Source organism: Pleurodeles waltl, chromosome 12 (genome assembly GCF_031143425.1).
Source record: "Pleurodeles waltl isolate 20211129_DDA chromosome 12, aPleWal1.hap1.20221129, whole genome shotgun sequence".
NCBI classification, from domain to species: Eukaryota; Metazoa; Chordata; class Amphibia; order Caudata; family Salamandridae; genus Pleurodeles; species Pleurodeles waltl.
The window spans coordinates 655224248-655251222 of record NC_090451.1 but is presented as its reverse complement, the minus strand read 5'-3'; the positions used below and the strand labels follow the sequence as shown (position 1 = coordinate 655251222).

At 45.6% G+C, this 26975-nt stretch overlaps 1 protein-coding gene across 9 annotated transcripts in view; it reads right to left on the bottom strand.

The window, feature by feature from the left end:
* The window catches only part of POGZ (pogo transposable element derived with ZNF domain), a 235423-nt gene that overhangs the window by 96031 nt on the left and 112417 nt on the right, over positions 1–26975 (bottom strand). For 8 of the 9 annotated variants that reach the window (XM_069218333.1, XM_069218336.1, XM_069218335.1 and 5 more), the window contains 4 exons: positions 12948–13238; positions 12128–12313; positions 11046–11149; positions 5310–5638 (listed from right to left, as the gene is read on the bottom strand). In XM_069218333.1, coding sequence (XP_069074434.1) covers positions 5310–5638; positions 11046–11149; positions 12128–12313; positions 12948–13238 — 910 coding nt within the window. The remainder of the gene's footprint in view (positions 1–5309; positions 5639–11045; positions 11150–12127; positions 12314–12947; positions 13239–26975) is intronic. The other variant, XM_069218340.1, reaches the window with a different exon arrangement.

The following is a 26975-nucleotide window of genomic DNA, read 5'->3' as shown; positions in this document are numbered from 1 at the left end:
CAGTGAAAGTCCGGTCCTTCAGGTCCTGGGGGCTGCGGGTGCAGGGTCTCTCCCAGGCGTCGGGACTTTGGATTCAAAGAGTCGCGGTCAGGGGAAGCCTCGGGATTCCCTCTGCAGGCGGCGCTGTGGGGGCTCAGGGGGGACAGGTTTTGGTACTCACAGTATCAGAGTAGTCCTGGGGTCCCTCCTGAGGTGTTGGATCTCCACCAGCCGAGTCGGGGTCGCCGGGTGCAGTGTTGCAAGTCTCACGCTTCTTGCGGGGAGCTTGCAGGGTTCTTTCAAGGCTGCTGGAAACAAAGTTGCAGCCTTTCTTGGAGCAGGTCCGCTGTCCTCGGGAGTTTCTTGTCTTTTCGAAGCAGGGGCAGTCCTCAGAGGATGTCGAGGTCGCTGGTCCCTTTGGAAGGCGTCGCTGGAGCAGGATCTTTGGAAGGCAGGAGACAGGCCGGTGAGTTTCTGGAGCCAAGGCAGTTGTCGCCTTCTGGTCTTCCTCTGCAGGGGTTTTCAGCTAGGCAGTCCTCCTTCTTGTAGTTGCAGGAATCTAATTTTCTAGGGTTCAGGGTAGCCCTTAAATACTAAATTTAAGGGCGTGTTTAGGTCTGGGGGGTTAGTAGCCAATGGCTACTAGCCCTGAGGGTGGGTACACCCTCTTTGTGCCTCCTCCCAAGGGGAGGGGGTCACAATCCTAACCCTATTGGGGGAATCCTCCATCTGCAAGATGGAGGATTTCTAAAAGTCAGAGTCACCTCAGCTCAGGACACCTTAGGGGCTGTCCTGACTGGCCAGTGACTCCTCCTTGCTGCTTTCTTTGTTCCCTCCAGCCTTGCCGCCAAAAGTGGGGGCCGTGGCCGGAGGGGGCGGGCAACTCCACTAAGCTGGAGTGCCCTGCTGGGCTGTGACAAAGGGGTGAGCCTTTGAGGCTCACCGCCAGGTGTCACAGCTCCTGCCTGGGGGAGGTGTTAGCATCTCCACCCAGTGCAGGCTTTGTTACTGGCCTCAGAGTGACAAGGGCACTCTCCCCATGGGGCCAGCAACATGTCTCTGGTGTGGCAGGCTGCTGGAACTAGTCAGCCTACACAGACAGTCGGTTAAGTTTCAGGGGGCACCTCTAAGGTGCCCTCTGGGGTGTATTTTGCAATAAAATGTACACCGGCATCAGTGTGCATTTATTGTGCTGAGAAGTTTGATACCAAACTTCCCAGTTTTCAGTGTAGCCATTATGGTGCTGTGGAGTTCGTGTTTGACAGACTCCCAGACCATATACTCTTATGGCTACCCTGCACTTACAATGTCTAAGGTTTTGTTTAGACACTGTAGGGGTACCATGCTCATGCACTGGTACCCTCACCTATGGTATAGTGCACCCTGCCTTAGGGCTGTAAGGCCTGCTAGAGGGGTGACTGACCTATACTTGCATAGGCAGTGAGAGGCTGGCATGGCACCCTGAGGGGAGTGCCATGTCGACTTACTCGTTTTGTTCTCACTAGCACACACAAGCTGGCAAGCAGTGTGTCTGTGCTGAGTGAGAGGTCTCCAGGGTGGCATAAGACATGCTGCAGCCCTTAGAGACCTTCCTTGGCATCAGGGCCCTTGGTACTAGAAGTACCAGTTACAAGGGACTTATCTGGATGCCAGGGTCTGCCAATTGTGGATACAAAAGTACAGGTTAGGGAAAGAACACTGGTGCTGGGGCCTGGTTAGCAGGCCTCAGGACACTTTCAATTGTAAACATAGCATCAGCAAAGGCAAAAAGTCAGGGGGCAACCATGCCCAGGAGGCATTTCCTTACAAAGGGCACTTAGGGGATTGTAGGGTAGTGACTACAACACCTATATGACCACTTTCTGTGAGGAGTGTGACTAGCCTTATAGTGCAACATGCCTCCTTGCATAGCTAATTTCCCGCCTGTTCTGGTGCCAAATGAGCCCAGGGAAGGGGGTAGCCTCTCTCAAGTCTGGCAGAAGACAAGGTAGCATATCAAAGATACCAAGGACTTTGAAGTCCCTGGCCTTCGTATGCAGGTTCACTAGCCATTCTGCTGGAGGTGGTGCTAATACCTTCCTCCGGAGCAGGCATTGTTTCTGGCCTCAGAGTGCGGGCTCTTACCTCCAGGGAGGTCAGAAACCGGTCTGTGGTGGCAGGCTGGTCGATACCAGTCAGCCAGCACACTAAGGGCCAGATGTATCAAAGGGTTTTACCCATTCTGTGTCTATGAGAAAATGTGTTCATACATGTGGCCCTAAGAGTCTAATAGGATTCAGTGGTCACCTCTCAGGTACCCTCTAGGTGCATTTCATAATAAATCTAATATTGGCATTAGAATGGATTTCATAAGACAAGGTGTTTGGTATCAAACACCATGGGCCTGATTCTGACCCCGGCGGTAAGGAACCGCCGGGGCCAGGGTCGGCGGGAGCACCGCCAACAGGATGGCGGTGCCCCGCAGGGCATTCTGACCGCGGCGGTTTTGCCGCGGTCAGAAGTGGAAAACCGGCGGTCTCCTGCCGGTTTTCCGCTGCCCATTCGAATCCTCCATGGCGGCGCAGCTTGCTGCGCCGCTATGGGGATTCTGACAGCCCATGCCGCCATCCTGTTCCTGGCGGTTCTCCCGCCAGGAACAGGATGGCGGTATGGTTTGTCGTGGGGCCCCTGGGGGCCCCTGCAGTGCCCATGCCAATGGCATGGGCACTGCAGGGGCCCCCGTAAGAGGGCCCCACAAACAGTGAAATTTGCGACGGGTGCAACTGCACCCGTCGCACCTTCCCACTCCGCCGGCTCAATTCTGAGCCGGCGTCCTCGTGGGAAGGGAGTTTTACACTGGGCTGGCGGGCGGCCTTTTGGCGGTCGCCCGCCAGCCCAGTGTAAAACAAAGAATAGCCGCAGCGGTCTTCCGACCGCGGTGCGGTATTCTGGAGGGGGGAAGTCTGGCGGGCGGCCTCCGCCGCCCGCCAGACTTAGAATGAGGCCCCATATGTTCCAGTGAAGCCATTATGTGGTTCGGTAACTCATAATGACCAGTGCCCAGTATATGCCTTTAGATACCTTCCCTATACAGGTGTAACATCTAGTAGTCAAACTAGACATCACAGGATTCAATATAATGCATCATGCCTTAGGACTCTAAGGCCTGCTGTAGGGTTGCGTAGGTAAGTGCCCCTTTTTGACATGGTCACCTCCACTTTTTGTCTGGTCTCTGATGGAATTTTGACAGAAGTGCACTGGGTTCCTGCTAACCCAGTCCCTTATGCCAGATCTCTTTCCCTAAAATTGTACAATTGTTCCCAATTGCAGACACCTTTACTACCATTTGAAGTCCCAAGTAAATGGTACTTCTGGTACCTAGGGCATAGGTACTAAAGAGGGTCCCTAAAGGCTGCAGGATGTATTGTGACACCCTAGGGGATCGCTCACCACACTCATGCAAACTGCCACTGCAAGCTGCGTGAAATGGTGCAGACAAAAGAGAAAACAGGACATGGCACAACCCGTGTGCCATGCCTGCAGACACTAAATGAAATACGTGTAAGTCAGTCCTACAGCAGGAATTACAGTCCTGAGGCAGGGATGCCTTATATTACATGTGTTGGCATATCCGCAAGAACAGATATGCCCTAATTCATAGGCATAGCAAGTTAACAGAGAAGCCATCTTAAGTATATGTACTGGACACTGGTGATTATGAGCTCCCCACCTACATGATTGCTCCACTGAAACCTAAGGTGTTTAGTATCAAACACCTTGTATTAATAAACCCACACTGATTCCAGTGATGGATTTATTAATACATGTACCCAAAGGGTACCTTAGAGGTACCCTCTGAAACCTACTAGTCCTCTACTGTGCTGGCTGACTGTTACAGTCCAGCCTGCCACCACAAAGATACTTCTGACTGCCTAGGCGCTGAAAGCCCCACTCTCAGAGATCAGGAACAATGACTGCTATGGTAGGTGTTTACACCTCCTCCAGCAGGATGGCTAGTGACTCTGCATACTAAGGCCAAGGACTTCAAAGTTTTTGACATGTGACCCTGGTTTCCCCCAGACCTAAGAGATGCCACTGCCTGCTCTGAGGCCCATTTGGCACCAGGAGAGGTGGGAAATTAGTTATACAGTAGGCATGGTGCACTAATAGGCCAGTCACATCCCTAGGGTTGGCTGCCTGTTGTGACTCAAGAGAGAAGGGTTTCACCATCTTGGTGTTGGTGGAATTAGGAACTCTGGGACAGGGCTATGCTCCCTCCCCACAGGAAGTGGCCAAAAGGGGTGTGTATTGACCCAAAGGTGAAGTAGCCCATTGGCTACTACCCTTACTCCCCTTAACACGCCTAAATCTAGTATTTAGTGGCACCCCTGAGACCAGCGAGGCAGATTCAACTGACTCAAAAAGAAGGACACCGATGAAAGTGAGGAGCTGCAAGAACTGAGGAGCAGCAGCTGACTTTGCACCATCTGACGACCTACCTGCTGTCCCTCCCTGCGACAAGGATGACTCAACCTGAAGCTGTTCAGCTTCCAAAAGCCTGGAGGGGCTATCAGCACTTCACAAAGCAGCCAGAATCTCCTGTGGAGTAGCTGAACTACTTGCCTGCAGGCACCGCAAAGCAAGCTCCGGCTCACTAAACTGTTGACCCCCGCCTCACAGATGCATCAGTCTCCCAGCAAGAAGTGGTCCTTGCTCCCAGAAGTCAGACCCATCTTCCCAGTAAGTAATGAGATGCTAGACCTACCAGGAGCACCCCATCACAAATAACAGGGTTATCGCACCTCTTGCAGCAACCAAGACTTGTTGGCGGTCCAATCCAGACACTGACCTTACAGAGACTGACCAGCCGCCCAGGGACATCAGCACTGCAGAAGCCATCATCTAGAGTGGCCCAGCTGTCCTAGTTACAAGTTATAGAAGAGAACACCGAAAGGATGCAATGAACAGGTGAGATACACTGAAACTGAGCCGACTTGCATCCAAACGGGATGGGGGAAAAACAGTCAAACATGATGTTGTGCCCAGGTACAATGTACATGGAGAGGAATAGTAGAACTATATCTTGTGACTCGAGAACATTCTTCGAAGAAAAATAACTTGTAAATGTCTAACCCCAACACTAGAGGGCAGGAGTATGGTAAGGATATTTATCTACATCCACACATTCTACAATTATATATACATGTGGCACAGAAGCTACCATCAGGAAGGAGTGACCACAGAATTAAAGCTTTGAAGTTTTCAGAATCCAGTCTGACGGCCTGGGGCTTTTCCTACATGCGAGAAATCTCCAGGTAGAAGTGTCCATAAGAAAGAAAAAGTAATGTTACCTTATGTTATTTTTCAGCCTCTTTGTGCAGTGCGGACAGCGGAAGGAGGTAGAAATCTTTGGATAGTTGCAGAGCAGACTGGATTTGCCGTCATCACGGCCATAGTAGAAGTCATCCACAAGCATAATAAGCTTGCTCTGAGAACTGTCACTTTCAGCACTGTCTACCGCCTTCAAAGATACAGGTGTCACAGTCCCAGGTGTGCTGGAGGTTGGCAGAGTCACAGCTACTGTCTTGTCAGGTGATGGGGGTTTCAGAGGCTGCATTGTTAACTCTGACTCTGGGGTCTTTCCTTGCTTCATGAAGTCAACCAGGTCAGGACAGCAATACTGCAAGGGAACAATGAAGTGATATTAATGAATCAATAAAATCGGATGTGTGACTTGAGAAAGGATGAAAAGTATTCAGGTGAAAATGAAAGCACTCGTCCTTTGCACTGCTTCAAATTCCACCCCACTCATATCACCAACCAGTGACTCTTTACTGCTTACTCCATGCTGAAGCCATCATTTTCACAGCTGATCACCAGAGGAATCGTTCAACCTAAGATCAAACAACAACTACTAACAAATCTCCCTAAACATCTGCATGTGGATATCCTTTTACAATCCATCAGTCCTACTTAAATTATTGAATATTTCCTCTTTGATCTTTTACTTATCATCCCTGTAAAATCAAGAGTCTAAAGCACTTGGCAACAACGTTACAGCTCAATAAGACAAAGAAAAAAATATGTATAATAAGATCAGTCCCAAATTCTGCAGGAGAAAGCTTTGCAGGAACAAAGTGAATACAAGCTTTAAAATCCTTCAAATTATATTGATTTTGATTTTCCATTGGTGGATCTTATATAGATTAACGTTTTAATTATTTTCTAATGTAAAAGCAGGGGATTTCTGTCCTGAAGAGGTGGAAAAATTCAAGCCTGTGAATCTACAAAAGATATCAACACTATAGTTACAGGAAAGTATCCTTCCTCTTCAGCATTAGAGCTTTCAAAGATTCACAAATGTAAATTATTCCTTGTAGTCAGGCTGTAAATCTATGAAAGATACTAAAGCAGAAGACCTGTAGCTACAGGTAAGTAAGAAATGCTAGTTCTCTGTGAATCCAAAAACAGGCGAGTATCTCCACACATGCAGCATCTCCAAAACTGTTTAAAAAAAACATGTTTCTAGAAAGAAAAAAGAAAAATACTTAGAAAAAGGAAAATAACACTGAATAAAAGAACACTGTAAAAGGCAAGAAAATGTAGACACCAGTAGCCGTGTGCACACAGTGGCAGTTTGAGCCCACAACTTCTACAATTCTAGAAGAAATACCATAAGGATGAAACTGGCAGGTGGGGGTTGTTTACGAATTCAAAAAGAATATCTGTGACACAGAACTAGAACTACAATCAATATTTCCTTTTCTGTCATGGGATTCTCTCAGATATCCATAAAGATTAGTAAGCTAAATAATGCTTACGCCTGGTGCAGAAATCCAAAAGCATAGGCATAAGTCTAACCTCTAAATCAGGCAAATAAGCAATGCAAAGAAGTGTAATACTACAATGTGTGTTCTGGAGATAAAATCAATCCAGTACAACTTGAGGAATGCGTGAACTACCTCTTAAGTCGCCTCTCTGCAAATGTCTGTTAATAGGAACATTTATCATGAGGACAGTTGGGCGTCCTCGCTCCCATGGGAACAGCTCTTAGACATAATAGTAAAGGTCTGTAATCCTTTTGGTAGCAGGCGATGTTGTATGCATGACACTAATTATCTAGTTATGGTCTTGTTAGTGGAAGTCATGCAACTGTGGACAATTCATTTAGAAGACTTTGATTTTAATGTTGGGTGGATAGTGTTTTATACCACTCTAAAGTATGAAGAAACCTTTCTGCTGCAGTGTTGGGGTCTGGAAATAAAGTTAGGAGAGAAATAGATCCATATGAAATTCCAAAACTACTTTGAGAAGGAATGGTGGGCCGGTTTTTGAGGAAACTTTACCACAACAGAAAACCATATGAGGTTCCACCACACAGGGAGTTTAAAACATACTCGCCCTTCTGACTCTTAATACTGCCATTAAGAAGCCTGCTTTTTAAAACAAATGTTAAGGCTCTGCTTTATAGAGGGACAGTCAACAATTTTTAAAGGACAATGTTGAGCGAGCTCCCAAGGAGAAAGCTTCCTAGTTCAGGCAAGGACTTTCCATGAAATCCTCAATCACAAGGATGCTGAAAAAGGATGCATTAGCAGAAAATGTCCTGTAAGCAGTGGTGGCAGCCAAATTCAGTCTTACAGCACAGATCTGAAGGCTACATTTTGCTGTATAAAGAAGATAAGAAGTGCCATCTCTTATGATGCATTCTCTGGTCCACCAATCTCTGAAGACACCATATACATATAGGACAGTCAACAATTTTTAAAGGACAATGTTGAGCGAGCTCCCAAGGAGAAAGCTTCCTAGTTCAGGCAAGGACTTTCCATGAAATCCTCAATCACAAGGATGCTGAAAAAGGATGCATTAGCAGAAAATGTCCTGTAAGCAGTGGTGGCAGCCAAATTCAGTCTTACAGCACAGATCTGAAGGCTACATTTTGCTGTATAAAGAAGATAAGAAGTGCCATCTCTTATGATGCATTCTCTGGTCCACCAATCTCTGAAGACACCATATACATATATGAAGGAGCCATGGGATCAAGCGGATCCATCTGCAGGCTGGATTTACTGATCTTGTCAGACATCCTGGACAAAAGGTCCACCCATACAGAAGCCTCTTATGAACATAAAGTGAAGCAGGTCTGTGCCTACAATTTTCTTGGAGAAATCAGAATCATTGTCATTTCAAATTGCATCTTCTTGAAAATCACCTTGTGGGATCAAGGGAACATGAGGAAAAGCACAGGTAATTGTCTTTGACCAGTCTACCAAAACAGGATTTCCCCAGGATCTGGTCTGGGAACCTTGACACAAAGGTGTTGTATTTTGGGTTTGTTCATGCGACAATGAAGTTGATTTTTAAACGTCTGCCAGCCTGAACAATATCTGATGGAATGGCATCACTTAGCATTCACCCATGTTCTATGATATGGCAGCTGAGCTTGTCTATTTTCTAATTATGGAAACCAGTGAGATGAACTGTGGTCAGTTAAATGTTCCCTCTCATAGCCTAATGCCAAATTAACTATGCTTCTCTTGACAGAACAGTCAACCATGCTGGGATCACAGATGAATGATTTCTGTGTTAGAAGATTCACATTCAGTTCAACAATATAGTTGTAGTACATTTTCAGAGCTTGAGACCAATTGCTTTGAGAATAGAAATCTTCCATTTGTGCAGAGCCTCCCAAAGTGACGCTTTCAATTACTGATTACATGTTTCTGTAAAGAAATGTCTTGGACCACAACAAGAGGGACTGGCTGATTTTGCTGAACTGCAAAAACCTTTCCTTGCAGTCTCCCACCTTCAGAAACCACTGCATGTGCAGCTGGCATGGATAACCACAAAAAGACACAAGGACATGTTGCTCTGGGGACACAGACCCTCAGAATGAATGCTCAAAACTCTAGTTGGAAGACCTAACATGTTGTAACGTTTGTCACATTTGTGTCTATTGTGGGTCCCATAAATTGTATTGCTGGTCCTACTGGAGAACAGATTGAAATGAATTAAAATATAGGTCCAACTCAGAAAAAAAGGTTCTAGAGTAAGTGGGAGATTTGAAGCAGGGCTAGCAAACTAAACGCATTATTCAGATCATGGATAGTGTGATGCTCCGGGCATGGAGAAAACAAACCAGTCAGCCGGCGTACTCGCGGGTGACGAAATATCATATACAGATACTATTGGAGACGAAGTTGGGTGGAAATAACACACAATACATGTGGAATTGTAACATGGAGTTCGTTATAATTCATGCATATTGAAAATGATACAATGAAATATGGCACTGTAGGAGGAACACAGCATTGGATGTGAAAGTCCTGAGGAAATCCAGGGGTACTCCCCGGATGAAACACGTGTTTACGGACAAGTAAGAGAAGTTTGACGGGACGGACAAGTAAGAGAATATTGATGGACGTGTAAGAGAATATTGAGGACCATTCAAGTCAATCTATGGAATATCAAGTGGGATCGTTTGAGACTGGATGGACTGGAAAGTGCTTTTGGAACTATGAATTTGGTATTGTAAACAACTATCGAAGGAGCACATAATTTGGGCTGCTGGTTTTTCAGTTTGATTAAATGTTTATTGGAACTTAATACAGATTCTAATTTGGATTTATACGCTAGTATTGTGTTGTGAAAATAGATTTCTGGTAAATCTCTATCTGATATAAAAAGTATAGTGTTGTCTATAAACTGTTATACGTGTGCCTTCGCAATCTGTAAAATATTGGATAACTTTGTTACCATTTAGGGTAGTTTAGGGGGTGAAACCCTAGTGTAGAGCACCATAAGTTAGTTATATAAAGGCAATCAGATCAGAAAGTAGGGGCGCCATTTACTCAAAATCTTTCACCCTCCTTTAAAGTTTATGGACTTTTCTTCTTTAACAATCCATAACTGGAATTGATACATTTGTAGATTATACATCTTTTCCGTTGTCTACTTGCATAAACATGAATGGGAGGTGGGAAAGCTCAGACGTTGATTTAGTATCTATCAGTGGCAATATTGAGCAGCCAACTGTCTTTGGTAATCCCTTCCTCAAAGGAAATGGCTGGAAGTGTCATTGAGGTGGCAGGTAGGGTGAGGCATGGCTTGGCAGGTGCAGCTTTTTCTTCAGTAACTGGAGATTAACAGTCCTTATTTCACTGGATGTTTTTGCTTTTGCAAAAGTAATTCTTGCACTGACCGCCGTCCTAGATGTTGCAGTTATCGTTGCATCTTTCAAATAGTTATCTGAGTATTTTTGGCATCAATCATATCTCCTGAAGTGCACCTTAAGATCTTTTCCTCTTCTAGGCCAACATTCTGTCTTCATATGTGGTATCTCACTCTCTGCATAAGAGCAGCGTAAAGAAGACGCTGAGAGAGGCACGTCAAGCCTGATTACATTAATTGAGCACTAGCCAAGAAGAGTGGCTCATTAAAATACTGTGCTATATGTCATCAGCTGCAGAACTCAACAGTCATTGGTTGCAATGGCCATTTCATGTGATGTCATCTTCCCTTCTTAAAGGATCTCTTTGAATTCACACCTTCTCCAAGAGGTCAATGAAATGATCTAGAGTTCCACAGCACTTTGCTGTAATGGCTTGGTAAAGCAATAGGCATGTATTCGACACTATACAGCTCTTAAAATTAGTTGAAATCACGAAGACTGCGCTTCCCACTACATCCATCTTTTTGGTTTCTTTCTCTGAAACGAAAGCATAAAGATGGAAAAGCTACCAGATTTTGGAATTCTTATAATGTGCATGTTGAGGCTCGCACTATGTGCATAAAGCCTACCAGAATCTAAAATTCCCCTTTAGCTTTTTATTATAAAAGAAAGTGTTTAAAAGGAGGAGTTTTTCAGCCAGGTATGTAAGATTCGGTTTGGCTGAATGAATTTTTTTAAACCAAAAAATGCGTAGAAAATGTTGCCTCTCACAGTTTTATTCATAAGAAAAGTATAATTCAAAAAAAGATAGACAACATTCTACTTTTTATGGAATTTGGAGAATCCCATGAGAGAGCACCATTTAACTTTGCCATGTGCCATTTTTCCTTACATACAAGCATAGGTAGGTACTTACGCACATATGGCCTCGCAACGCTTCAGTGATACGGAACACGGCATTGCATCTTGGGCAAGACTTCCGCCCCTCTGCGTCATACCCCAATAAAGGAGGTGAAGTCACTAAAGAAAGGAATCACAGTATCAAACTTGCTCAGCTACTAGTTACCACTGTGGGAAGAAATCATTCCCTTTACATCCCTCTACTTTCTACAACATTTGCAGCTTTCGTGAACACCAACCCCTCTACCTGACATACACGCCCAAAATTCTCAATGTGTCTCACAGACTAATCCATAGAGCCAACTTAGTTTACATTTTTAACATATTTACAAATTTGCAACTCAGTTCAGTCGCTCTATCTCAGGATTACCAAACCTCCTTTCAATAGAGTTGTTTCATGCTATTTCAACCTATTTTAAGAGCTCAAGATAATTTATGGACAGTGAGCTGATAAAACCTTTATACGTCCACAGTTCTGAGTCAAACAAAAGTAAACAACTAGAGAACAAAAATGGAATTGATACACTGTCAAAGGAACCCAAAGCAAAAGAAGAGCGAATGCACTTCATGTTTTCACCTTTTTTGTTACAAAAAACGTTTGAGATACACAGTGGTCAAAGACTAGAACACTTTCATTTTAAAGAAATTGTAATGGCTGCCTTCAAAACAAGCACCCAACACGCAACAGCTGCAACTAAATGGGGGAGACCCGTTGGTACATAAGGATAATGAACGTGTATAAACAACCATGCAGTTACACAAAAAAGCCAGACTGTATTCCGTTGGCTTGTGCAAGTGAGAGAAGTGCATTTGGAGACGTGGGTCTGGGACCAAGTACAACAGAAAAGACTGTCTGTGCCCAATGGTGCACCAAAATGAAATTGTTACAGCAAACAATATTTATAGGCTGGGATAAGCAAAAAATGTTTTTGGTGAGACAACTCTTGTTTCACATTTACATAACTGAAATTTGTTCATAGGCTTTGTGGCTTTCCGTATGTATCAGTTACTATGCATACAGGTTGTACACTGCTCACGTATATGCAAATTACACTCCACCCCCCCTCCCACCGCAAATATATTAATTCAGTATCTCACCTTTCGATGCATGGAGATCCGAAGGTGTGGATCTCTGCAGGTTATTGCTATTGCCATTATTTGAAAGTAACAAGTGGCTGGGACTCTGGCTTAATGATGTAACCGTATTCAATGTATTTACCAGCTTCATACCTTCATTGCTATTCTCTCCGGGTCTCTTCATAGTCACCAAGTTGGCAATGTTGACTGGAGAAATGGAAAGTACAATTTTTGTTAAGAGTGACGATATACAAACATGAAGCAAAGGGTTCATATAATTTGGGCAAACTGTGCATCACAACACACTGTGGCTCTCCTCTTAAAATTAAACTCAAGTCAATCAGTTTCTTTTCATGTGGCACACAAACCACCACAAAAGAAGTACTTTGGTGCATTTTTTTAATTGGTGTTCTCACTCGACGGCACACATACCCTCGAACCCTCAAAATGGTGACATGCTTAAATTGCATGGAAGGGACTTAAATGGTTCGTCTCAAACACCTTCAAGTTGCACTGATGCACCAAAAAGTGCAGAATACATGCCACTCTACATCTACCAGACTATGCCAGAAACTCATCATTCCAGGATCTCAGTTTGAACAACAGCCAACTGGCACACAAATAAATTGGAGAACTGCATTGGAGTAATGATGCAATTATTTTATAGAAGACACAACGCCTTTTAATTAAGAACTTGCCAGTTTAAGAAATAATTTAAGAGCCCTGGTAGGGTGCTCAAGTATTTGAAGTGCTTAGATTCGAAAAACGCCCTCCCTCTAGGCATTGGTGTGACAAGCCTCGAGAATATTAATTTTCCCACTCTCTAAAAGATATGCCTTACCCAGTTTGGAGTTGTTATTTTGGCTGCTCTGGTTAGGCTGTTGTACTGTCACTGGGACAAGTGATGAAGGGTGTGATGAAGGAGCAGTAGTTGATGTGCTGGGCGTGGGCCTGCTCTGCTGTGCTTGGGACTGCGGCACAGAGCTTCGGATGGTCAGGGTTGCAGGAATGACAGTGGTGAACGTGTTGGCATTTGGCCGTACTGGCACACTGTTGGATGGTCTCATCGGAGTCATCTGTGAGAATACCTGAGGAACACCCACAGCCTGCTTCATAAACTGAGTCCCTGGTGCTGAAAAAGAAACCAGAACTTTAGACACTGGAAATATGGAATGACTATTGATTGTTATCACCCTCTAGTCACATTTTAAGAAAATTCAATAAACTTCTTAGCACCCTGAGGAAGGAGGACCCTCCCCTAAGGTGCTCAAGGAACCTACCACAAAGCATACTATTGCGGAAAGTTTGACAAACTACCTTAGGGGAAGTTCAAGTAAGTGGCATACAGCCTTAGTACAAAAAAGTGTTTTAAATCTTCTCGGTAAAAACTGAAAACACACACACAAATGTAATGTAGGCATAGATATCAAACAAGAAATTATGCTAAAAATGTTATAAAAAATGTTTGAAGCCCACAGAAAAGTGAAAAGACACTAAAACATGCAGCAGTATAATCAAAGCAGCATAATGCATATTTTAAGCAGATCATTATGGCCACTCCTGCTTTATCCAGGAATCTTACAACCCTTCACTGTCCGGGTAGATCTAAACCAGGGACACTCAAAGTAAGGCCAGCGGGCCTCATGCGGCCCCTCTGACCTTTACATGCGGCCATTCGAGCACTGGGCAGCCGTTTGCTCGACTCCGCACTAACAAATTATTAAATACACACACAATCATTTATTTCAAACTTAATTGGTGCTAAAGAAAGGAAGTAACTAGGGACTCCTGCACTTAACTTTAGAAACGTAAAGACATCTTGCAGCATAAGTCTAAAACTAAGACAGTCTCTTCAAAATTAATTAAGTGTATTTAGTTAACATGCAGAACCTTTTCGCCTTCGTACAATTTATTTTAATCAGTGCATTGAGATGTATTCCTTTTAAAGTGATAGTTTTCAAACATAAATTTGGAAACATTCATTATTTCCCTTACCCTGAGAACACCACCAATAGTAAATTAAAGAGGCAAGTCACTTGGTATGTGCACTTTATGGGTGGTCTGGGTTCCTATCATAAACAACATTATAGTTTATTAAATCAGACATAGAAGCAGGTTTTGTGCAGTGCACACCATGAATCATGTATTTCGAGGTCATCTTAAATGTGATAATGCAGAAAAAGGAGGAAAAGTGACACTTAACAATTGCCTAGGATCACACAATTTGGAAAAGTGAGTAAGCCGGGATTAATTCCAGGTTTTCTGATTTCCCGTTGTTTATTTCAGCCACTACATGTATATCCTTTGCTTCCCCTACACCTACCTTGCCACCAATCCTCCCATTCACCCCACCCAACCACCACCGCCCTGGCATCAATGCGTCCCCCAGGCACGTCACAGACCAAACATTTTGGCCCCTAGGAAAATGTTTGCGAGTACCCATGATCTGAACGAAATGGTTTGTGACCTGAAGGAGTAGTTTGAACCGAAATAATTTTTGGGGGATTAAAATGCTGTGCATTTTTCCTCTCATTATTATCATCATCTAATGTTTGGGTCTTGAATAGCCTTGTTTTTTCTGTTTTTCTTCTCTCTGTGCACTGGTTATTATTTGGCGGATATGTCAAACTCCTTGTGCCATCAAATGTACACGGACGAAGCCCCTATCCAATGTAGCAGATTTTTTTCTTGTTCATTGACAAACATCCATCCCAGTGTATCCAACAAAATGTTTTCTTGTTCCTTGACAAACATCCATCCCAGTGTATTCAAGAAAATTAGTGCTTGTCACAGCTATGCAAGCTATCGTATAGGCATAGGACGTGTCACTCAAACCCAGGGAATACACAAGGCACCTAGAAGTACCAATAGTTATCATCCAGTAAGGAATGCAGAGATTGGCTCAGCCAACATTTAAGTAACTAACTTTTACCAAAGTTCAGGTAGGAAAACGTGTGATAAAGGAACTTGTACTCATTTGCTTAACATATTTAGATTTTAAACCCCAACACCTTCTGTATTAACACTTCTCATCTAATATAATCTGATTTTATGCAGTTTTAATTTCTTGGCATATACTCTATTTAAAAAAAAAAAATAGAGAAAATAGGGAACAGATAGGGACATAACCCAAGATAAATTAATTGAAATGTGCAACTTTAGTGAGTGTAGGATGCTCGAGAAACCAACAATGCAGCTGAAGAATAGCGAGGTCATCATGCAAATAATGGAGAGGAGGAAAAACCAGTAGGTAGCAAGCTAATGTGATAAGTGTGATTAAGTAGTTTCTCATTACATGATGTAGGATCTGTAAAATACCCTCCCCCCCAAACCCCACCAGGTGTAGGCCCTCTAGACATAACAGATAACGGATGATTGGCTTCCTCACCTCATAAAAGAAAAGGCTAGTACTCTGGCTATAGAAGAGGCAACATCTGCAAACAACTCCATATTTAAAAACTGCAGTTTGTCGTAAGACTTTTGTTTGCTTAATTTAGATAGTAATGTAAAAACCCTTTCAACATGAGGTGTGCATAGACTGTTCCACTGGAGACACACATGTCAAAGAAACTGACTGGCAGAGACACAGTCTGATTAATGTGAAAAAAATTAGGTTAGGTAGAAAAGAAGAACGATTCTTTATTTCAATCGAAAATCAATGATGGTTCTTTTGTATCTAGAGAGTAAAGTGCACAGTCACTGGTTTCACTAGTGCAACAGCTAGTAAGCAAGATTAATCTAGGTAAGGTAATTGGGAGTTTCAAAGGAGGGTGCTGATCCATAACTGGGGAAAAACATCTTCATAAGATCTTCCAAGAAATCTTTAATCACAGTAAAAGTTAAGAAATGCGCCTGCTAGGGAGAGTTACGATAAGCTGTGATCGCAGAGGTGTGTTATTTGTTAGGGGAAATAGTAGGGCAGATTTAGGGAGATAATGAGGAATAAGGTAGCACAGTTTCTTTATGGCATGTTCTTGAGCCCCACTGCTTGCTCAAACATCATGTGCAGAAGAACATTCACTTAAAGTCATACGATTACCATGTAGGAGGAGTTTTTGCTTCCTTTAAAGTGCAATCAATCTGGAATCTTCAATATTCATATACCAAGCGATGAGGAGCTAGGTAGTGAGCTTCAGTGACAAAAGGCTGGAAAAGATGTTTCTGCCCAACATTCTGAAGTCGCTTGCGTGGGAGAGGGTAAACTGAAGAAGATATGGATACCAATATTGATATGCTAGTCTGAAGCAATAAGATTGATTTTTTTTATTGGCTCTGAACATCCTTGATTACCCTAGGAAAGAGAGTGATCAGAGTTAAATGCTTTTAACCAAGTTATTAGTTCCCAGGGTCGAGGCTCTGGAGAAGCTGACAACTGGTCTTGAGAACAAAAATTGAAGGCTTCAGCACAGGAGTGCATGAGTCTGTGGTATTCATTTACCACTGCGGAATCACAGTCAAAGTTCTAGACTGTCCTTATCAGCTCCCCGCAAGGCCTGGGTAGCATCCATCACAAATGTTGGAGAAGAAACCAGCTTCCTACAAGCACTGACAAAGCATAAATATCTGGTCACAATGTAGGCATTTTTTAAAGTTTAATTTTCCAGGATGCTGGACACTTGTTTTGTAGTTGTAAGTTAGAAAATAAATAAATAAATAAAATGTGTGTGAAATTGCATTCAAGTGGAAGCCGTAAACGTATATCTGTTGTCTGGCTCTCTTAAACTTTTTTGACATATTCAATTAAGAAATACACAAGGGCTGTAGGGTGGCAGATGAAGAAAATGCTACAGACGAGCTCAAGCAGAAACCTATTCGAGGGCTGCAGCAGCGCTGGCTGCCCAGAACATTCTAGAACACTGGTTGGAGCAATACTAGGGAGTCCGCTAAGGAGCCCCTTAGAGTGCATGGAATCATGCAACCAATACTGGCAACAGTACTGGGGTATGATTCCAACATGTTTGATACCAAACATGCCCAGGTTCGGAGTTACCATTATGTAGCTGGACACAGGTGTCAAGTACACAGGAAAAATGGCTTCCCTGCACTTAAGTCCAGTGCAATGGAACTGGAGTTCGTAGGGGCACCTCTGCTCATGCAGGGTTGCCCTCACATATAGGGACCAGCTCTTTGGGCTGGAAGGGCCTACCATAGGGGCGACTTACAGTGACCTGGTGTAGTGAACTGTGGTGAAATGGTGCATGCACCTTTTCACCCAGACTGCATAGGCAGGACTGCAGACACATTTTGCATGGGCTCCAATGGGTGGCATAATACATGCTGCAGCCCTTGGGGAACCCCTGGTGTCCTAATGCCCTGGGTACCCAAGTACCATATACTAGGGACTTATATGGGGACACCAGTATGCCAATTGTGGAGTGTAAAAAGGTCCTCTGCAACCAAATTTGGAGGGAGAGAGCACAATCACTGGGGCCCCGATTAGGAGGATCCCAGTGAAAACAGTCTAAGCTCACTGATAGCAGGCAAACAGTGGGTGTAACATGCCAAAAAAGGGTACTTTCTTACGCACACTAGGAGGGCTGAAAGACTGCAGCTGTTGGGGGGGGGGGGGGGGGACTACCAGGCCCATGGAGTCTGAATGTACCACGTCCTCGCAGCTTGGGAAGCCTCCAGAGGACAGTGGCTGGCATAGGGCGGGTGTGGTAGTGCACCCCTTTCATAGCCATGAAAGGGGAAAAATACAGACTGGGTCTGAGGTGTCACTGTGAGGCCCAAGGACTTGGCCGTAGCCTGCGAGTCCTAAAGAGCTCCAGCGCCAAATCTGCCTTTACTCTGAAGAGACGAATCCCATCTAAGGGGATGTCCATGAGGCTGGTCTGGACAGCCCCTGAAAAGCCAGATGTTCTCAGCCACGCACTGCGCCGTTAGGCACCATCAACTAAACGGCTCTGCCCAGAGAGTGAGTCATGTCCAAACCACACCTAATAGTGAACTTCAGTGCATCTCTCCAGTCCTTGACTGCTTGAGAGAGGATGGCCTGGGCCTCCTCTGGGACCTGTGGCAGCACTTGCGCAACTGTATCCCACAAGGTATGGGAATAACTGTCCAACAGGCATGCAGTGTTCATGGACCAAAATGCTAGGCTGGCGGAAGAAAACATTTTCTTGCCCAAGCAATCCGGTCTCTTGGATTCCATGTCTGGGGGAGCGGCAGGGAACACACCATGGGAAGTTGTGGCTTGGACTATCAAACTCTTAGGGGTGGAGTGTTGGGTAAGGAAGCTAGAATTACCCGAGGCAAGGCGATGGCTGCGGGCAATTGTCCTGCTCACAGGAGCCTCATATTGGGGTTTGGACCAAGATCCCAGAAGGACATTGGTCAGTGCTCCATTAAAGGGCAATAAAGTTTAGATGCGGAAGCCCCAGGATGAAGCACTTCAGTCAAGAGGTTAATCTTCACATCCACAGAGGGAAGTTCAAGGTCAAGGACCTCCACTGCCATGTTCAGTACCATGGCATACAACGCTATCTCCTCTGCAGCCACGGTGGGTGGAGAGAGCATAGCAGTATCTGGAGAGGTTTCTAGTCCACTGGCATCTCCTGGCTCCTCATACCAGTCCAATGCTGTTGGGGTTTCTAACTGGTATTCTAAAGGTTACAGTGACCCCTCCCACTCTTTCCTCATGCCTGGCTGCTCCACAGAATGCTTAGGCAACCACATGTGACCGACGCCTTTATGATTGCAAGTCTTCTGGGATGAGAATGGGGTGGGTGCTGGAAGCATTGGCGGCCGAGTGGAAAAGGTCACGCTGGCATGACTGGTACCAATCCGGATCCGAGATCGGATCCGTGAGCCCCGTCAGAGCTGAGGCTGGAGCCGTTTGCATGGAACCTCATGGGGCATCCTCTGACCCCGCAGGGCCTTAAGGAGCTCCGGAGGGGTTGGTCCGCATGGCCTTGTAAAATTCTTTAAATTGAGCTGGGGTCGCTAAGGTTCCTCTATACAGAGGGGGAGGGGGAGCGGAGGCACAGAGTTTGACCCAGCAATGACTGCAGAAAAGTGCCTGGAACACCGATGTTCCTCACTCGTTGCATCGGCCGACGTGAAGTCGAAATCAGTTTGGACTTCTTGTGCCTCTTCCCCGAGTGTCCAGAGGACCTCGAGTGGGATGAAGAGGACTTAGGGCTCCTGGAGTAGACCTGTGACCTTCTCCTCGATCAAGATCTCCTAGGAGTTGCGCTTACTGGCGTTGATCGCCGGGCCGCAAGCAGCTTTAGGGACCGCTCCCTCAAACCTTTTGGTGACACAGTCTGGCAGTCCGAGCACAACTTTGAGTCCTGGTTGCACCCGAGACACCATAACCAGACCAGATGGGGGTCTGTAACTGACATGCGCCACACCGCTTAAAACCATTCTTCCTCAAAGACATCCTCGTCACACTCTAAAAATGGTCAACAAAAAGTCGGAAAAACCTGTCAAAAAGTCAGAGGGGGTATCTCTTCTCTAGATCAGTGCTAACTGGTGCAGAAAGAAAATAAATTACATCCGCGCACCTTGGCGACGCCTAGAAGGGTGACCACTACTTTACTTCTGGCGCCAATGCCGCCGCTCGGAACCGAATGAAGCCACCTGATGGCATGTAGAGGTACTGCTCTCGCAAAAGCTTCCAGATCCAGTCAGACACCTGGGGAAAATCAAAGGAATCTGCAGCTAGAAGTATCTATCAGATAAATGAGCAATCATACAATTTGCCTCAGGATCACAAAATGCACACTTCCTATGTTTTATATCACTCTTTTTTAATGAAGTATTCTTCGGTTTCGTCTCACTGTTTGTTAATATTGAGCTTAGTAAACCTTCTCTACTGAACATGTCCAAAAATGTTATCACAACCGATTTACCACTATAACCTACATCAACTACTGGCCATAGGGAATACAGATCAATCAATGAAATTACATGTTGCCCTTCCTTTGCTACTACTGGTCCTAAAAGGGCTAGTTATATGCCTTCCCAAGGTTTATCTGACAACTTCCTGGTAATCATAGGCTGTACTCTAGGTTTACAGATTTTATCACAGCATGAGCATTCAGATGTTTCTAACCGTTCTTTCAGCATGCATGTAAAATCCTGGCCAACAAGATATCATCCCCAATCTAGCCTTAGCTTTGTTAATGTCCCTGATATGCCGTAATAATTCAAGTACTTCTGGCTACACTAGGAGGCACACATTTGGTATCTTTGATACAAAGCCTTGTTGTTCAGTCATATTGTCTCCAACTTCCAAAAATGTTTTACAATCCTGACTGCAACTCATGTTACTACCCCATTCTGCCTTTACTATGACTGATACTTGATGTAAAATGTAATCCTAAACTGTTGTAAGAATCTGGCTATTTATGTAGTCCACCTAAAAGGAGGTACATTATGCAAATAGTCCAGATGACCCTTATTGATTTGCAGGGCAGGGGGTTTCTTCAAAAATTCCCAAGTGCTCTATTTTTGTGATCAGGTGATCGAACTGCTTGGGCTAATCAAAGGGCAGTGTTAGGCATTTAGTGCACACAGTCAATAAGCGAGACACACTCAAAGACGAAATCCAACTTATAAAAATAACAAAGATTTTTAATGTATTTTTAGACACCAAGGTCAACGGAATCAGGTAGGTACTTTTGGAGATAGCAATTTTTAAAGTTACAAAAATACACTTATTTTGTAGATTTGACGCATAAGCCTCAAACACAGTAATGTTATTGTAAGGAAATGCCTCCTTGGCATGGTTGCCCCCTGACTTTTTTGCCTTTGCTGATGCTATGTTTACAATTGAAAGTGTGCTGAGGCCTGCTAACCAGGCCCCAACACCAGTGTTCTTTCCCTAACCTGTACTTTTGTATCCACAATTGGCAGACCCTGGCATCCAGATAAGTCCCTTGTAACTGGTACTTCTAGTACCAAGGGCCCTGATGCCAAGGAAGGTCTCTAAGGGCTGCAGCATGTCTTATGCCACCCTAGAGACCTCTCACTCAGCACAGACACACTGCTTGCCAGCTTGTGTGTGCTAGTGAGGACAAAACGAGTAAGTCGACATGGCACTCCCCTCAGGGTGCCATGCCAGCCTCTCACTGCCTATGCAGTATAGGTAAGACACCCCTCTAGCAGGCCTTACAGCCCTAAGGCAGGGTGCACTATACCATAGGTGAGGGTACCAGTGCATGAGCAGGGTACCCCTACAGTGTCTAAACAAAACCTTAGACATTGTAAGTGCAGGGTAGCCATAAGAGTATATGGTCTGGGAGTCTGTCAAACACGAACTCCACAGCACCATAATGGCTACACTGAAAACTGGGAAGTTTGGTATCAAACTTCTCAGCACAATAAATGCACACTGATGCCAGTGTACATTTTATTGTAAAATACACCCCAGAGGGCACCTTAGAGGTGCCCCCTGAAACTTAACCGACTATCTGTGTAGGCTGACTAGTTTTAGCAGCCTGCCACAAACCGAGACATGTTGCTGGCCCCATGGGGAGAGTGCCTTTGTCACTCTGAGGCCAGTAACAAAGCCTGCACTGGGTGGAGATGCTAACACCTCTCCCAGGCAGGAATTGTCACACCTGGCGGTGAGCCTCAAAGGCTCACCTCCTTTGTGCCAACCCAGCAGGACACTCCAGCTAGTGGAGTTGCCCGCCCCCTCCGGCCAGGCCCCACTTTTGGCGGCAAGGCCGGAGAAAATAATGAGAATAACAAGGAGGAGTCTCTGGCCAGTCAGGACAGCCCCTAAGGTGTCCTGAGCTGAGGTGACTCTAACTTTTAGAAATCCTCCATCTTGCAGATGGAGGATTCCCCCAATAGGGTTAGGATTGTGACCCCCTCCCCTTGGGAGGAGGCACAAAGAGGGTGTACCCACCCTCAGGGCTAGTAGCCATTGGCTACTAACCCCCCAGACCTAAACACGCCCTTAAATTTAGTATTTAAGGGCTACCCTGAACCCTAGAAAATTAGATTCCTGCAACTACAAGAAGAAGGACTGCCCAGCTGAAAACCCCTGCAGCGGAAGACCAGAAGACGACAACTGCCTTGGCTCCAGAAACTCACCGGCCTGTCTCCTGCCTTCCAAAGATCCTGCTCCAGCGACGCCTTCCAAAGGGACCAGCGACCTCGACATCCTCTGAGGACTGCCCCTGCTTCGAAAAGACAAGAAACTCCCGAGGACAGCGGACCTGCTCCAAGAAAAGCTGCAACTTTGTTTCCAGCAGCGTTAAAGAACCCTGCAAGCTCCCCGCAAGAAGCGTGAGACTTGCAACACTGCACCCGGCGACCCCGACTCGGCTGGTGGAGATCCGACGCCTCAGGAGGGACCCCAGGACTACTCTGATACTGTGAGTACCAAAACCTGTCCCCCCTGAGCCCCCACAGCGCCGCCTGCAGAGGGAATCCCGAGGCTTCCCCTGACCGCGACTCTTTGAACCTAAAGTCCCGACGCCTGGGAGAGACCCTGCACCCGCAGCCCCCAGGACCTGAAGGACCGGACTTTCACTGGAGAAGTGACCCCCAGGAGTCCCTCTCCCTTGCCCAAGTGGAGGTTTCCCCGAGGAACCCCCCCCTTGCCTGCCTGCAGCGCTGAAGAGATCCCGAGATCTCTCATAGACTAACATTGCGAACCCGACGCTTGTTTCTACACTGCACCCGGCCGCCCCCGCGCCGCTGAGGGTGAAATTTCTGTGTGGACTCGTGTCCCCCCCGGTGCCCTACAAAACCCCCCTGGTCTGCCCTCCGAAGACGCGGGTACTTACCTGCAAGCAGACCGGAACCGGGGCACCCTCTTCTCTCCATTCTAGCCTATGTGTTTTGGGCACCACTTTGAACTCTGCACCTGACCGGCCCTGAGCTGCTGGTGTGGTGACTTTGGGGTTGCTCTGAACCCCCAACGGTGGGCTACCTTGGACCAAGAACTGAACCCTGTAAGTGTCTTACTTACCTGGTAAAACTAATCAAAACTTACCTCCCCTAGGAACTGTGAAAATTGCACTAAGTGTCCACTTTTAAAACAGCTATTTGTCAATAACTTGAAAAGTATACATGCAATTTTGATGATTTGAAGTTCCTAAAGTACTTACCTGCAATACCTTTCGAATGAGATATTACATGTAGAATTTGAACCTGTGGTTCTTAAAATAAACTAAGAAAAGATATTTTTCTATATAAAAACCTATTGGCTGGATTTGTCTCTGAGTGTGTGTACCTCATTTATTGTCTATGTGTATGTACAACAAGTGCTTAACACTACTCCTTGGATAAGCCTACTGCTCGACCACACTACCACAAAATAGAGCATTAGTATTATCTATTTTTTACCACTATTTTACCTCTAAGGGGAACCCTTGGACTCTGTGCATGCTATTCCTTACTTTGAAATAGCACATACAGAGCCAACTTCCTACATTGGTGGATCAGCGGTGGGGTACAAGACTTTGCATTTGCTGGACTACTCAGCCAATACCTGATCACACGACAAATTCCAAAATTGTCATTAGAAATTGATTTTTGCAATTTGAAAAGTTTTCTAAATTCTTAAAAGACCTGCTAGGGCCTTGTGTTAGATCCTGTTTAGCATTTCTTTTAGAGTTTAAAAGTTTGGTAAAAGTTTGAATTAGATTCTAGAACCAGTTTTAGTTTCTTAAAAAAGTATTCCAACTTTTAGAAGCATAATGTCTAGCACAGATGTGAATGTGGTGGAACTCGACACCACACCTTACCTCCATCTACAGATGAGAGAGCTAAGGTCACTCTGTAAACTAAAGAAAATAGCAATGGGCCCCAAACCTACCAAAGTACAGCTCCAGGAGCTTTTGGCAGAGTTTGAAAAGGCCAACCCCTCTGAGGATGGCAACTCAGAGGATGAAGATAGTGACTTGGAGGGAAATTCCCCCCCTCCAGTCCTACTTAGGGAGAGCAGGGCTTCTCAAGCCCTGACTCCACAAATAATAGTCAGAGATGCTGGTTCCCTCACAGGAGGGACCAACAACTCTGAAATCACTGAGGATAACTCCAGTGAAGAGGACATCCAGTTAGCCAGGATGGCCAAAAGATTGGCTTTGGAAAGACAGATCCTAGCCATAGAGAGGGAAAGACAAGAGATGGGCCTAGGACCCATCAATGGTGGCAGCAACATAAATAGGGTCAGAGATTCTCCTGACATGTTGAAAATCCCCAAAGGGATTGTAACTAAATATGAAGATGGTGATGACATCACCAAATGGTTCACAGCTTTTGAGAGGGCTTGTGTAACCAGAAAAGTGAACAGATCTCACTGGGGTGCTCTCCTTTGGGAAATGTTCACAGGAAAGTGTAGGGATAGACTCCTCACACTCTCTGGACAAGATGCAGAATCTTATGACCTCATGAAGGGTACCCTGATTGAGGGCTTTGGATTCTCCACTGAGGAGTACAGGATTAGGTTCAGGGGGGCTCAAAAATCCTCGAGCCAGACCTGGGTTGACTTTGTTGACTACTCAGTGAAAACACTAGATGGTTGGATTCAAGGCAGTGGTGTAAGTAATTATGATGGGCTGTACAATTTATTTGTGAAAGAACACCTGTTAAGTAATTGTTTCAATGATAAACTGCATCAGCATCTGGTAGACCTAGGACCAATTTCTCCCCAAGAATTGGGAAAGAAGGCGGACCATTGGGTCAAGACAAGGGTGTCCAAGACTTCAACAGGGGGTGACCAAAAGAAAGGGGTCACAAAGACTCCCCAGCAGAAGGGTGATGAGACAACCAAAACTAAAAATAGTAAAGAGTCTTCTACAGGCCCCCAAAAACCTGCACAGGAGGGTGGGCCCAGAGCCTCTTCACAAAACAATGGGTACAAGGGTAAAAACTTTGATCCCAAAAAGGCCTGGTGTCATAGCTGTAAACAGCATGGACACCAAACTGGAGACAAGGCCTGTCCCAAGAAAGGTTCCACTCCAAACTCCCATCCAGGTAACACTGGTATGGCTAGTCTCCAAGTGGGATCAACAGTGTGCCCAGAGCAAATCAGGGTCCACACTGAAGCTACTCTAGTTTCTGAGGGTGGGGTGGATTTAGCCACACTAGCTGTCTGGCCGCCTAACATGCAAAAATACAGACAGCAACTCTTAATTAATGGGACTAGAATAGAGGGCCTGAGGGATACAGGTGCCAGTGTCACCATGGTGACAGAGAAACTGGTTTCCCCTGGCCAATACCTGACTGGAAAAACTTACACAGTCACCAACGCTGACAATCAGAGAAAAGTACATCCCATGGCAATGGTTACTTTAGAATGGGGAGGGGTCAATGGCCTGAAACAGGTGGTGGTCTCCTCAAATATCCCAGTGGACTGTCTGCTTGGAAATGACCTGGAGTCCTCAGCATGGGCTGAGGTAGAGCTAAAAACCCATGCAGCCATGCTGGGTATCCCTGAACTGGTGTGTGTGAAAACGAGAGCACAATGCAAGGCACAGGGTGAAAAAGTAGAGCTGGAGTCTGGAAAAATGGCCCAGCCTACCAAGAGAACAGGAAAGTCAGTTGGGAAACCAACTGCAACACAGCAAAAGAAAGGGAACCTCTCTTCTCAGGAAGAAGTTCTGCCCTCTGAGGGAACTGAGCCTTTGGAACTTGAACCTTATCAGGTTGAGCTCTTAGGCCCAGGGGGACCCTCAAGGGAAGGGCTGTGTAAGGGACAAGAAACCTGTCCCTCTCTTGAAGGCCTTAGGCAGCAAGCTGCTGAAGAGTCCAAAGGCAAGAAAAATGGAACACATAGGGTCTATTGGGAAGATGGGCTCCTGTACACTGAGGCCAGAGACCCCAAACCTGGTGCCACTAGGAGAGTGGTAGTGCCTCAGCTGTTCAGAGAGTTCATCCTAACATTGGCCCATGACATTCCCCTTGCTGGACATTTGGGACAAACCAAGACGTGGGAGAGGTTAGTCAACCACTTCTACTGGCCCAATATGTCCAACATGGTTAAGGAGTTTTGCCTCTCCTGCCCCACCTGTCAAGCCAGTGGTAAGACAGGTGGGCATCCAAAGGCCCCCCTCATTCCACTTCCAGTGGTGGGGGTGCCCTTTGAAAGAGTGGGTGTGGACATAGTTGGTCCACTGGAACCTCCCACAGCCTCAGGAAATATGTATATCCTGGTAGTAGTGGATCATGCTACCAGGTATCCTGAAGCTATTCCCCTTAGGTCGACTACTGCCCCTGCAGTAGCCAAGGCCCTCATTGGTATCTTTACCAGAGTGGGTTTCCCTAAGGAGGTGGTGTCTGACAGAGGTACCAACTTCATGTCAGCATACCTAAAGCACATGTGGAATGAGTGTGGAGTGACTTATAAATTCACTACACCATACCATCCACAAACTAATGGCTTGGTTGAGAGATTCAACAAGACATTAAAGGGCATGATCATGGGGCTCCCAGAAAAACTCAAAAGGAGATGGGATGTCCTCCTGCCATGTCTGCTTTTCGCTTACAGGGAGGTACCACAGAAGGGAGTAGGGTTCTCACCCTTTGAACTTCTGTTTGGTCATCCTGTAAGGGGACCACTTGCCCTTGTTAAAGAAGGCTGGGAGAGACCTCTCCATGAGCCTAAACAGGACATAGTGGACTATGTACTTGGCCTTCGCTCTAGAATGGCAGAGTACATGGAAAAGGCAACCAAAAACCTTGAGGCCAGCCAACAGCTCCAGAAGTTTTGGTATGACCAAAAGGCTGCACTGGTTGAGTTCCAACCAGGGCAGAAAGTCTGGGTTCTGGAGCCTGTGGCTCCCAGGGCACTCCAGGACAAATGGAGTGGCCCTTACCCAGTACTAGAGAGGAAGAGTCAGGTCACCTGTAAGGAAATGCCTCCTTGGCATGGTTGCCCCCTGACTTTTTGCCTTTGCTG